At 37.0% G+C, this 15,000-nt stretch overlaps 1 protein-coding gene across 1 annotated transcript in view; it reads left to right on the top strand.

The window, feature by feature from the left end:
* atg7 (ATG7 autophagy related 7 homolog (S. cerevisiae)) overlaps positions 1 to 15,000 on the top strand; it is a 114,233-nt gene that overhangs the window by 68,086 nt on the left and 31,147 nt on the right. Inside the window, exon 19 of the mRNA XM_046875725.1 lies at positions 9,908 to 10,030. Within this exon, the coding sequence (XP_046731681.1) occupies positions 9,908 to 10,030 (123 nt within the window). The remainder of the gene's footprint in view (positions 1 to 9,907; positions 10,031 to 15,000) is intronic.

Raw genomic sequence — 15,000 nt, 5'->3', positions numbered from 1 at the left:
GACGCCCAATCTCTTCTCCATGTGAGGATCTGCTAGCCTGTTCTCTCTCTCTCTCTCTCTCTCTCTCTCTCTCTCTCTCTCTCTCTCTTTTCTATTTATTTTGTCTTTCTTTCACTTGCTCTCTTATTTGTTTGCATGTCTCTGTATTTGTCTCTTCTTTCCCTTCTCACTTTAACTGTCACTATTTCTTTTGCTATATCTCTCATTCTTTTCTTATCATGTCTTCCTTTTTCTCATTCTCACTGTCTTTCTCTTTATTCTCTTTTTCCTCTCACATTCTCTTGCTCTCTCTTTCTCTCTTTCCATTTATCTCTAAATTAATTTTCTCTTTTTCTATCTATCTCTATATCTCTGTATTGATCTCTCTATTGCTCTAGTAAGTGTGAGTGTTAGTAGGAACTTTTTTTTTTAAGAATCGGTTTAAAATCTTTCAAATCCTTAAGAGTTAAACATTTAAGAATGAATTCTTAATTCGGAATTTAAGCTGGTACTAGACACTCAGATGAAATTATTTTGCAGTGTGTTATTTTTGTGATATACTTCATTTTTATGTATCATTAGTTGCATTGCAAGTAAATAATTGAAAAACTTTTGAAAACTTGACATCAGAATATGTGACGCAATCAACTTTCAACTTCAACTATCAGGAATTGCAGCCATTTTTTTTACATAGTCCTGCAAACTATCATAGTTATACTAGTTATAACTATTCAGATTTTTTTTTTTAATTCTTGGATGCAAATCCTTTGAAACAATTGATTGCCTAAAAGTCTGGAATTCATGTATATCACAGAAAGGCTTTGTTGCTTCTCTTCAGGTGCTTTACCAGGCCTCCAGAACTTGTTTGTGGGTCTTTTCTGCCCATAGTTTGTCTTTAGTAAAAAGCATATTAAGTTGGGTTCAGGTCAGGTGACTTACTCTTACTATTTCTTTGCCTTAAGAAGCTCTTGGATTTGCTTTTGCAGTTGTTTTTAGGTTGTTATCCAGCTGTACTGTAAAATGCTGCCTTTGCAGGAACTTTTTTTTTCTTTTATAAAGTCTATCAGTATTTATCATTTTGTCTTTCTGGGTCTCAAGTCCTGTCTCCTGTAACATTGTAGTGTTTTAGTCGAAGGTGTGACAGAACATTTCATTGACTTACACACTAGAAACATGTCCTGCTCAGAGATGAAATCTGGGACTGGGCTCTGTTTCTGTTGTCTGGCCTCCGTCCTGCAGTTGTGTTTGAGTGCCGCTGCTCCTGCTGTTGGCTGTGCGCAACAGGAAAGCCATGGAAACAAAACAATCAAGCCTTCAGTGGACAATTGCTTGTAAATTTAGTTTTCTGTTTCCGTCTCCTTTAAGCCTCACCAAGGACGGCCTGGAAGCCAAAAGAACCTGACAAGAAAACACAAGAGTAAATGTTCGTCACCTGGAAAATTCAGCGCACTCGATGTTTAACCACAACAGCTTTACTGTATTTCATTTCAGAGGAGGCCCTCAAAAATGAGAAGTGTTCTTTTGGACTTTTTTTTGAAGGCAGCACACGTGTATATCTGAACACTGACTAAGGGTTCTATACGTCCATATTGATCACAATGAAATTAAAAATAACCACAAGCCTAATAACTGGTGTTTTATTCTCGATTCTAATGAACACACTGCATAAACAGTTGGCTACAAAGCAAACACACCGAGTGTTGACGTGCAGGACGCTGAAGCGTCAGAGCCTCTCTCAGCAACTACCATGGGGAAGTTACGAGAACTGGAGGAGGGAATTAGGCCAAGCCTGGGAAGCCTCTTTCTATGTAAACCAGATGTTCTGCTCCCCCAATGCAGCCTCTCACACACACACACGCAAGCTGCGTCACATGGTCGCCATGGCTTAATGGGCCGCATCAGTCAGGAGGTGCCAGATCGAGGGGATCCACTCCTGGAAAATATAATGAAACCCTGTAAAAGTTGTTTCCTGCTACTGCGTTGCTAAGCAAGAGTTTGTTTACAAGCACTGTCATAAATGCAAAACGTCCTTGCAAGAGAAATATGGGCTTTGGTTCGAAATGAACAGAAAACAATGCTCCTGTAAAATAATCTGTGTATGAACGCTAAGGTTGGACCACGCAGACAAAATGTACCACAACACTTCATGATCATTTCTGTGATAAACACATTGTTTGCTAACAAGGACCAAGCAGAGTAGTGCTGTTGTATGAAATACAGAAGGTGTCTGGAGAGATACACAGAAAAGTGCTCATTCTGTTATTGGGAGTTCCTAACAATGCCAGTGGAAACAACACTAAGCAGGACAAAGGCAGAATTGAACAGAGGAAGACAAGAACCTTTAACTTATTCTAGAAAGTAATGATATGGGATATTTGATGGGGAACTCTAGTTAATTATAAGGTCACTTTCTTGAATTGCTTAAGTTCTGCTGAATTGTTCATTGTTGTGCCATTCTGTCTCCTCACCAGTTAATGAAAACCTGCTTTATGTCTTAAATAAAGAAAATAAACGATGTCAGATTTATGTTCCCTTTAGGTAAAGGGATCTTATTCATGAGAGAACATGAGACAGACATCCCAGGTACCACTGAAGTCCCTGTACCACACCATTGTGGTGAAGCAGTACCTGTTTTCACCTGTGGTGGTGTTTTAAAGTTATTGACTAAAAGAATAAGGTCAGGAGTCAAGGCAGCATAAATGAGGTTCCCTTTGGATGCTTACTCTCCGTGATTGGGTGAGGAGTTGGACAATCAAGTAAAGACCTCGCCTTGAACAGTACGCATTTCCTAAAAATGCGCAAGTGAAGGTGGTATTTAGATGCCCACTGTTCGACTATTGCAAATGCCTTCCTTTTGACTCTGCATCATGGGAACCCAAATGGACAGAGACTCTAGGGCAAACACTGGTGAGATTGTATCTGACAGGATACATCAGGGACTTTCCTTAGAGGAAAGCTGGAATAAACTTGCTGCTAGGAATAGAGAAGTCTGGGATAAACTTCTCGACCTGTTACCACCGCAGTCCCCACGAGACAAAAAAAGGAAAATTACATGAGAGAGAGAAAAAAAGATGTATTAATTACAAAATGTCAGTGAGATAGAGGGCTTCCCATGTAGTGCAATGGAAAAATAGCTGTTCCCACTTCAGAAGATCATGAGCTTGAATTAAGATTCAAGATTTGTTTTTGTCGCAAGCATATTTATATGCAGAATGCAAGCATATTTATATGCAGAATACAACTTGCAGTAGAAATGAAAACCCAATCGGCAGTTCAGAAATTGTGCATTAGGTAAAAGGTCTTAATCTATAAAATATAAAAGAATACAAGAAAAAAAAAGAAGAGCTGATATAAGAAAATATATATATAAAAAATATTATATAATGATGAATAAGAAAATATATGGGGAAATTATATTTATATGGCAGTATTTAAAAATAGTGTAAATATATTTAGATGTGTAAAAAAGAAAGGAAAATTTACAACTTGTAATTGAGGTATAACAGACCAAAAACAGTAGCATCCTGACTATACCACAGCCATCTATGGCCAGTAGTGTGGGAGTGAAATTTTCCATGCTCTCTGGGATGAGATGGTTAGTATACCTTCTTTCCCCTCTCCCCTGTGGGTTTCTCTAAGCTCATGTATGGGGAAGAGGATATAAAGCACTTTAATCTAAGGGATGAGCTTATGATGTTCAGCATGTTCAACAGTTTGAATAAAAATGTGCTTCAGGTAACATGTAATGAAGTACAAATACTTTGTTACTGTACATAAGTAGATTTTTCTGAAATCAGTTCTTTACTTTCATTCTACATTTCAACACAAATATTGTACTTTCTACTTCTTACATTTTTAAATCAGGCTCCGTACTTTAGTTTAGTTTAGTTATATTTTTTGTTCTCATTGCGCCGTTTTCAGCGCATCAACCTATTTCTTGTCATTGTGTGGCTTTTTTTTTAACCTACCACTGGTGTATCATTTCCTGGCTCTCACACACCATGGATGTAGACTAATTTACGAAGCTAATAATGATCAAGGCAGAAGGCAACAAGAAGTCTGGGGTTAACGTGGATGAGACAGAGGGGAGTCAGTGATGTAAACATGACTGAGAACAGAGACATTCCTGATCACCTGATCATCATTTTTTTTCTGCTTGTGTTCTATATGGTGGATGTTTAGCCTGGATACATTCATGAGGTAACAAAATTGTTACGTACTATGCATTGATTAGGGTTGTCAAAATGAACACGTTAAAAACGTGTTAATGCAAATTAATTTTAACAGCAATGATTTTATTAACGCGCGATTAATGCAGCAGGCATTTCCGTTTGACCTTATAGAATTAAGTAAATATAAAAGAGGCGAAATTTAAATCTGCATCGCAGCATACGTTTATTCAAAACATCCTTTTTCTATTTAGATATAAAAAAATTTTAAAAAACACCACCGAAAATCTTTTTTTTCTTTTAGCACCAAAATCCAGGAATTAACCCGCTGGGGTCGACAATCGCGCCAGCGCGTTTTGTGGCATTCTGTCCTCGTAACACCGAAACAAACTCAAATTACTCTGTTTTTTTTTGATGGTACAGATGAGAGCAATACATCATCCGAATTTGTAAAGGGTCTACTTTTATTTCTATACACTCATAATAACAACAAAACTCTGTGCTTTTGTAAATAAAAAAAAAAAAATAAACTTACAGGGGCGCTCTCTGCCGTCTCTGTAATCTCTCTTCACCGACATATAAATAAAACAACCTGAATCTTAGTGAATACTTGCCTCACAGACATAATTAAATATATAAATAGAAAGCTCAAAACGTCTATATTTTAATATTTAACATTTTTAAAATTCTTTGATGATTTCATCTGTATGAAAGTTAGAAGAGCTACAATTTCTACGGGATCACGTCATTAACCGTCTGTGTTGAAACCGAGCAAAGGTTCCGTTTGGTGTCCTGATTTACGTGTCAGCTTGATTTACGTATTTTAAAACACCATAATTACTTTAATTCATTTATAGTGCGAATCGATTGACAGCCCTAATATTATGACATGAGGTTCACTTACCAGCGTGACACTAAAACAATTTTTGTATTATTTTTTAGCCCAAATGTCTTTACTTTTACTTGAGAACAAAAAGTATAGTCAGTACTTTTAACAGAGTCTTTTAAAATATGAGTATCTGTACTTCTGCTGAAGTGAAGTATGGGTGTACTTTTGCCATCTAAGCTGGTGGGTAGGAATTATACATATATGGTCAGTGAAAATTTAGGGCAGTGGCTCAATAATTAGGGCTTCGAATTACTGATCAGAATGTTGGGGGTTCAGGCTCTAGGACTGCCAAGTTCTTTAAACCACTCCTTCCAGGGGAATATACTGGCTGACCCTGTGCTATGACCCCAACTTCGTAATATGTAAAATAAATAAATAAATAAATAATTCCACTAGGCATTCATTTATATGTGACAAATGCAGGCTTCTTTTTTTTGTCTCGTACTTGTTTTAAAATAAGGGTATTATCTGTGTTTGCAAATTAATCTGACAAGAAAAAAACAATTTGTGTTGTGCAGTCGGTGGTGCCGTTTAGAACATGTATCTTTCACTATAGTTTCAGCATTGAGGTGCACTGCTGCAACATATTTTGCTTCAATATACAGTGGGGGACAGTAGCGAAGTAAATGTAATGTACTTACGTAGATTTTTTTCTGCGTATCTGTACTTTACTGAAGTATTTCCATTTGGGGAGACATTTACTTTAACTTTACTACATTTGAAAGACAAATATCTTACTTTTTACTCGGCTACATGTAGCCAAATAAGCTTTTTATTTCTGAGCGGATAAAAAATTCACTGGTCAATCACGCAGCAAGCCACCAATCAGGGAAGAGCGCACGCTCTTGTTTTGAACTTGTTTTGATTTGCCGCCTTGGTGGTATCTACTTAGCACGAACATACACTTCAGCATCAGTTCAACAGCAAGCAGAACATTCTGAGAGAAATAAATGATGGACAAACTCACAATATAACATAACAAAACCCGGGGCCTAATTTGTGTAATTTTTTTGAATTATTTGAAAAGAAGGTTTTGGGCTTATGTTAATTTTAATAGATATCAATCAGTGTTTGACTCATTAAAATCATTCTATTAATAGATCGGTGTGCAAACAGTAACATTACAGTCTTTTCACAGAAACTGAGTTGATTAAGCAAAGAGTCTTGTGATAAAAATAATAACAGAAACATAATAGCCATAATAAATAATAGTAAATTGAATACTTACTGTAAGTTCATTTGAAGGCAAATACGTTTGTATTTTTACTGAGGTGAAAGTTTAAAGAAAGAAGTTTTACTGTAGTAATATTTCACCTTCTGTATCTCTACTTTAACTCAAGTACATTGTGTACTTTATCCACCACTGTCAAATATACATAACAAATAAAACCTAAATTTTTTGTCTTTCTTGTATACAAGAAGATGGTGTCCACTAACAAATGCAACTATGGATTAAAAACCGATAACTGAGATATACTAATCTGTCCTTGTCCTTTGTCCCCATGCTAATGATTTATCCAAACGAAACTGGGGTACTATAATTTCTCTTCACATCTTTACAAACCCCAAAACATTGCCCTTAATAAAATGAGTCATTTATTTCGTACTGTAAATGTAGCTCATTCACACATTTGAGTGAAATTCTGTTGAATTCCACAAACTTTCCAGTTTCTTCTTACACGTCTGCCAATCTTTGTAGGGCAGGACCTGGAAAGCTAAATGAAGGCAAATTGCGCTAGGGAAAAAAAAACATTCCATCTCTCCAATATGGCTGCCCACATAATGTTCAAGTTTACATATTACAGGAAGTTACATGAAATCCTAACCACAATGAATTAAATATATTTCAGTAAGATATTTCTAGATAAAAATGTATTTTAGGTAGGAAAAATAGAATTAATTTTAGAACAGATGAGGAAATAGTTGAAAGGAAATCATGAGGTGGCGCTGTTCAAAATTTGTCATTTCAATATTTAAACAAAATTCAATTCATTTTTATTTGTATATCCCTTTTAACAATTTGCAGCTTTACAGAGATACAGAGATGAAGGTATAGGTTATAAAGTATAAAGAATGTTTAAGTTTTGTGCTTGTAAGTGTGTTCCTTATCATTTTAACTTTATCCCCTAATGAGCAAGCCAGTGGCAGATATAAAATTCCCTTCACTCATAATTTCACTGTTCCTGATCTCAGAGTCGAGCTATTTGTCTAGTAGCTTTCACACAAAAATGCTCCTAATTGGTAGTTTCTATATCTTGCTATCAGAGCCAATAAAATGGGATTAAACTAACTGAGGGACCAAACTAGTCTTACAGCAGTTACAAAAAGAGAAATCCATTTATGAATGCTATTACAGGGAAATTGCTATGCACAAAAAAGTGATTTTATGTAAATAAGAATTGGAAAACTGTCAATAAATATTTCACTCCAAAATCCTTTGGGTGAGACTACAACTTTGTTTTGTACACTAATCTCAGTCCTGTAGTGCTGTTCCAAGAATGTAGTTAAGCTTTGATGTGTACATGTATATGTGATCCCCCCTCCAACCATTCCTTTAACCCTTCTTAATAGGCATCATATAATTATACCCCATTGAATTGACTTCTAAAATAAGCAGGCTGCGCAATTTACAACATTGTGAAGCCACTTCAGTGCGTTATATGCAGCTTCACAGGCTGCCAGACCTCCAAACGTCACGTTTGTCCTAAATTGGGGACGTAGTCGCTGTTTAATTCCATGCTACTTGGTACCATAAGTGTACTCCACCCTGTCAGTCGCCCATGTCTGGCTCATTTAAAGCAGACGCCACTCTGCTGCTCAACACACACACACACACACACACACACACACACACACACACACACACACACACACACACACACACACAGAGAGAGTTGCTTATTCATCCGTGCACACAGAAACTCTATCTCTCTGTAGAATGAGGCTGTGAAAAGACTGCCGTGATAAGGGAGAGTGTGTAAGAGAAAGTGGCCATGTCTGGGCCTTGCTCCTCCATGTCTGCCTTTAGTCCTATATCTTTTCCTTTTATTTCATGCTTTGTTCTTTCTTTTTCTTTTTTTTTTGTGCCTGGAACAATACTCTAACGGGATCTCTGACTGTCTTTTTAGCTGCTTGTCTGCTTTTGTCTATGTAACATTTGTATCTTTCTGTGTTTAGCTGTCTGTCAACCAAAATAGCCCTCTGTCTACTCATCTGTCTTTCAAATGTCTAACTATTTAGATAATTAATAATAATGTTCCCTTTCTAGCTGTCTGTCTGTCAGTCTAGTTAACTGTCCCACAGTCTACCCACCTGTTAGTCTGGGACGATGTCTGTCTGTGTATTTGTCTCATTAGATGTGAAGCTATTAAGTTAACTATCCCTTCCTGTATTTGTCTGTTTTTCTAGTTATCTGTCTCTCTTTAAAAATGTCTCTCAACCATCAGTCTAGCCAACTGTCTAACTAAATACCTATGTGTCTGTTCACTCTCCAGTCTTTCTGTTTGTATGTCTAGTTGTCTGTCTATACTGAATTTGATCTCCCTGTTTTCCTGTCTATCTGTCCAGCTATTTACTTATCTAGAAACTATCCCTCTATCTACCCCCTCTCTGTATCTGACTCTATTTAGATTTCTGTGTGTCTGCCTGTTTAAATGTTTAAAGCCCCCATGCCCCTGCTAGCCTGCAGACTGTATGCTTCATATATAATACTGTGTACATATTACATTTAAATGATACAACCACAGTTCCCAAAACGTTGGGACAATGTGCAAAATGTAAATAAAAACAGAATGCAATGTTTTACAAATTTCATAAATCCATATTGTTTTCACAATAATAATAAAAAAAACATATCAAATGTTTAAACTGAGAATATATATTTACCAATTTAAGGAAAAAATAAGGTCATTTGGAATTTGATGCCTGCAACAGGTCTCAAAAAAAGTTGGGACAGGGCCATGTTTACCACTGTGTAGCATCACGTCTTCTGTCTGTATACATATGGGAACTGAGAAAACCAGCTGCGGAAGTTTTGGAACAGGAAAGTTTTCCCATATGTGTCTGATACAGGATTCTAGCTGCTCAACAGTTCTGGGTGTCCTTTGTTGTATTTTTTGTTTTATTATGCGCCAAATGTTTTTAAAAGGTGAAAGTTCCAGACTGCAGGCAGACCAGTTCAGCGTGCGGACGATGATTTAAAAATCAGGAATGTTTTAAAAGCAGTGCTGCCTGAGGGCCTTAAGATCACGGGCATCTAATATTGATTTTTCACCCTGTCTTGTGCACAGAGATTTCTCCAGATTCTTTGAAACATTTGATGATATTATGTACTGTAAATGATGAGATATTCAACTGTTTTGCAATTTTAACATTATCCTGGAATTGTTTTATAATTTGTAGACACAGTCCTTCACAGATTGCTGAAGCGCTGCCCGTCTTTACTTCTGAGAGACTCTGCCTCTCTAAGATACACCGTTTATACGCAATTATCTTACTGACGTAATGTCAATCAACCGAATTAGTTGCAAAATCTTTCTCCAGCTGTTTAATTTTAATAACACTAACTTTTTCCAGACTTTCGTTGCCACATCTTAACTTTTGCAGCCATCAATTTCAAAATTACCTTATTTTGATATGCTTTTATGTTTATTTATGAGACTTGCAAACCATGGCATTACTTTTTCATTTACAGTTTACACGGTGGTCCCAACTTTTTTGGAAATGTGGTTGTATTTTACATGCATGTTTATGATATTTATTTCAGCTAGATTACTATACATGCTGAACTCACAGTCTAGGTTCTAGCTGATCAACCTACCCCCACTGCCATATAATTAATATAATCTAAATATGAATTTATTATTTGCAGGTCCTGGACCATTATGAACGTGACAGATTCCAGTTTTTGTCTAAGGTGTTTAACTCAACTCATTCCTTCCTGGAGGATTTGACTGGTCTGACCCTGCTGCATCAGGAAACACAGGCTGCTGAGGTGAGTCTTCCACATTTCTCTAAAGACCAGTGTTCTTCCCATATTCACTATGAATATACTGTATGCACGTCTCTAAAAATCATTAGTCTTTGAAAAAAATTAAAGATGTGAAAAAGTGGAGCCAAGTCTACTGGAGGATTCTTAACTCTGAGTATAGATGCCTAGTATTATGAATAAAGCAGAGAATAATGTATTTTACACATTTAGAATATTAATGGAATCGAGTTGAAATGGAAAAAGAATTGCTGTGGTTTGTTTATTTTGGGTTTTTTTTTTTTTTGCTTTTGGTAAATGAGACCTTGAAAAGTAACAGATTTGTGAAACAATGGAACATGTGGACTTTTCAAAAGAAAAAAAACTGAAATGCTAGAAATGTGTGACTTGGCATGCCAGTGTTTATGTGGCTGACATATCATTTTTTTATTTAGACTTTTAAGGTGAGGAATAACATTTTAAAAAGAAAACTGTACTAGTGTTCAATGATCTAACAATCTGTGACCTAGATAGTTCTCCTTTTTTATTTTTTTTTTATTTCTTCATTTTGTTGAATGCTTACTTTGGACGTATTAAGTTGTAGGAGTTTGCAGTGGCACGGTTAAAGGGTGGAGGCTTAAAGGAAAAGTGTTTATGCTGAGATACACAGTACAGTACACATTATTATAGAAGAAAAGGGTGGTGGGAATTTCCATTTTCTATTCGTCTGACTTAGTCTGACGTCCATTACTTGGGACAAATGGGGTCATTTGTATTGTTACATATGCTATTTCAAGACTAGAAATAAATAAACAAACAAATAACCAAGCATACAAATAAATAAATAATAAACAAACAGAAATAGTTTTTATGACCTTCGTTTTAATTGGTCTTTGTTGGTTTTTTAGCATCTATTGTTAGATTGTAACATTGCTTAATACACTATACAGACAAAAGTATTGGGACACCTACATTTTCCGGACAGTTTCTTTCCCAAACTATTACCACAAATTTGGGGGCACACAATTGTATAAGATGTCTTTGAATTGGGTAGCATTCAATTTTCCTTTCACTTGAACTAGGAGACCCAAAACTGTTTCAGCACGACATTGCCCCTGTCCACAAAGCCAGAAGAAAAGGTTTTCATGCTTTAGAGTGGAAGATCTTGAGTGACCTGCTATAGAGCTCTGACCTTAACCCTACTGAACACCTTTGGGATGAATTTAAACGTTGACTTCACCCCAGGCCTCTTTACCTGACCTACATCAGTCTCTTTACTAACACTAATGTACCGTATTTTTCGGACTATAAGCCGCTACTTTTTCCCCACATTTTCAACCCCGCGGCTCAATCAACGAAGTGGCTAATTTATGAATTTTTCCTGGGTTTTTCCCTGTTTCACAAACTTCAAGCCAAAAAACTGAGCGACATAACATTAGACTAATGAAATCTCCGAACAGAAACGAAAAAACGCACCTCACCTGTGTTCTGAGCTGCACGGCATCGGGAGAAAAAAAGTTTTTTTTAAACGCACGACGATGCCAAAAGATAAACTCCCGAGAGAAATAGTTGTGAAAGGAAGGAGGAAGACAGTGAACAATGACTTTCTTGGTAGGATACTGTTTAGATACAAGCCGTTTTAACCCGTTGAGTCTGGGTGAAGGGAGAGCTCACTAACTCCAGTTGCAACAGAAATCATATAAGCACAGACAGGTTTCCAAAACTCGTGCTTTTTTATTTTTTTTGGCAACAGCGTTACGGGTTAGTCAGCATTAGAAATCAGCATTAGAAAATAATAAGGACATAATCCTCGTCTTGCACACACATGCAGTAATACTGGAAAAATGCAGTGGCATGCTATACCCAAAATACTGCTATGCTCCTAAAGGAAGTGCAACATATTTCACCCGTTACACCGTGTGTAACGTGTCTTTCGTTAAAGCCTGTGTAAAGTACATTAGTGTAGACACCTGCGGCTTATAGACAGGTGCAGCTTATTTATGTTAAAAATAAAAATATTTGTAAAATTCAGTGGGTGCGGCTTATATATGGGTGCGCTTTATAGTCCGGAAATTACGGTAGCTGAACGAGCACAAATCTCCTCAAGCACACTCCAAAATCTAATGAAACATGTTCCGAAAATAGATGTGCATAAACGTGGAGGTTATTAATACAGCAAATATAAAATGTATGTGGAATGGGATGTTCAAAAAGAATATACAAATCTTATGGTCAGGTGTCCACAAACATTTGTCCATATTGCGTAGCTCTTGTGCAATAATTTACAAATCTCATAAACTTATATTTTATTCACAATAGAATATAGATAACATGTCAAATGTTGAAAGTGAGACATTTTAAAATGTCATGTCAAATATTGGCTCATTTTGGATTTCATGAGAGCTACACATTCCAAAAAAGTTGGGACAGGTAGCAATAAGAGGCCGGAAAAGTTAAATGTACGTATAAGGAACAGCTGGAGGACCAATTTGCAACTTATTAGGTCAATTGGCAACATGATTGGGTATAAAAAGAGCCTCTCAGAGTGGCAGTGTCTCTCAGAAGTCAAGATGGGCAGAGGATCACCAATTCCCCCAATGCTGCGGCGAAAAAGAGTGGAGCAATATCAGAAAGGAGTTTCTCAGAGAAACACTGCAAAGAGTTTAAAGTTATCATCATCTATATTGCATAATATCATCCAAAGATTCAGAGAATCTGGAACAATCTCTGTGCTCAAGGGTCAAGGCCGGAAAACCATATTGGATGCCCGTGATCTTCGGGCCCTTAGACGGCACTGCATCACATACAGGAATGCTACTGTAATGGAAATCACAACATGGGCTCAGGAATACATCCAGAAAACATTGTCGGTAAATACAATCCACCATGCCATTTGCCTTTACTGGCTAAAACTCTATAGGTCAAAAAAGAAGCCATATCGAAACATGATCCAGAAGCGCAGGCGTTTTCTCTGGGCCAAGGCTCATTTAAAATGGACTGTGGCAAAGTGGAAAACTGTTCTGTGGTCAGAGGAATCAAAATTTTAAGTTTTTTGGGAAAACTGGGACGCCATGTCATCTGGACTAAAGAGGATAAGGACAACCCAAGTTGTTATCAGCGCTTAGTTCAGAAGCCTGCATCTCTGATGGTATGGGGTTGCATGAGTGCGTTTGGCATGGGCAGCTTTCACATCTGGAAAGGCACTATCAATGCTAAAAGGTATATCCAAGTTTTAGAACAACATATGCTCCCATCCAGACGTCGTCTCTTTTAGGGAAGACCTTGCATTTTCCAACAGGAAACCTAAGACAGTTGAGCAACTAGGAGCCTGTATTAGACAAGAATGGGACAACATTCCTATTCCTAAACTTGAGCAACTTGTCTCCTCAGTCCCCAGACATTTGCAGACTGTTATAAAAAGAAGAGGTGATGCCACACAGTGGTAAACATGGCCTTGTCCCAACTTTTTTGAGATGTGTTGATGCAATGAAATTTTAAATCAAAACTTATTTTTACATTGAAATTATAAATTTTTTTTAGTTTAAACATTTGATATGTCATCTATGTTGTATTCTGAATAAAATATTGAAATTTTAAACTTCCACATCATTGCATTCCTTTTTTATTCACCATTTGTACAGTGTGCCAACTTTTTTTGAATCGGGTTTGTACAAAATGTGAGTTACTCCTGGGAGATACTATGCAGGAAGTTCACATTCGGAAGTGAGGAACGATATGCAGGTCACGCTGGTGAAGGACCACCCTGTATTTACTCTGGCCACTTTGTAAAGGTTGTTTTTGAAGGGAATGCATGATGGACTCAAGATACTGTGTGGTGATTATTTACGCTGAGTGAATGAAACAGCTAAACGTACAGAAGCGCTCCACCTATAGCACCTGTGTAGTATGTATGTTTTTACTGCCACCTCTGGTAACAACCTGCTGATGTACTTATATTGTCAAAATGAGAAAATCCCAAGCAGGAGCTCTTAAAAGATCATTGGAATTTTTTTTTGTAGTCCATTTGTTCCTTATTAAATTGATTTTAGTGACTGTGCAACAATAAAACACTGGTTTTGGTTACTCTTAACCTCCTCTGTAGAGAAAGTCTCTTCGGACTTGTATTCTTCAAAGGGAGCAGGATAAAGTCAAGATCACTTCATAATGAACCACAGCCAGCTTCTCTCTATGATTTTAAACAGTGACACTTCCTCGTTTGATGTCGGATTCAAAGTCGACTTAACAGTGCACATTGTCTTGTCCGACTTTCGGATGTCTTATTCCCATGCGATGACAAATGTGGGAATTTTTTTCTTTTTTTTCTTAAGGGACCAGACTATTTACGCCTCAGTATGCTGCTGTTGCCCTATGAATAAGATCTTTGTTAAGTCTTAAGTGTGAGAGTTCAGCTTTTCTCAGGGTCGCCTTTACTTGACACGTTTAGTCCTAGCAGACGGCTTCCTGATTAAACCGAGCCCTTGGGATCCACACAATAGAGAACACGTCACCTGTAGTTTGGATTTCAAATGCAAAAAAATAATGCAACTATTCATTATGCTGCTCCAGTTGTTTTAGAATACGCTCTGCGTAATTGCTATATGTGTGTCAGATTGAATTAAAAGAAAACTGCGCTGCAGACTCGTTGGCCTTAGGAACAGCACTCTTTCTATTGTTAGGAGTAATTTTTTTGTTTTAGCCACGGATAATCTGGGAAGAAAGACACAATCAGGACACACTGTACTCCTGACATAATGGTTTTCGAGGTGTTTGATTGGCTGTTTTGATTCTGCATCCTTAAAATAAACAAAGTCTGCATACTGCACTCTGTACAGAGATACGTTTTTCATTTAATCTTGATAATGTGGAGGACAGCGATTGAGCGACTGCTTAATAGTGGAAATGGTGTGTAGTCGTGCAGTGAATTTATAACTTATGCTTTAATATATGAAATTGTTTTGCTAGATAGCAGCTCAACATTGACTTTGACATAACTGACA

The sequence above is a fragment of the Silurus meridionalis genome, chromosome 19 (assembly GCF_014805685.1).
Source record: "Silurus meridionalis isolate SWU-2019-XX chromosome 19, ASM1480568v1, whole genome shotgun sequence".
NCBI classification, from domain to species: Eukaryota; Metazoa; Chordata; class Actinopteri; order Siluriformes; family Siluridae; genus Silurus; species Silurus meridionalis.
The sequence above is the reverse complement of the archived record's forward strand: the minus strand, read 5'-3'. Positions and strand labels throughout refer to the sequence as shown.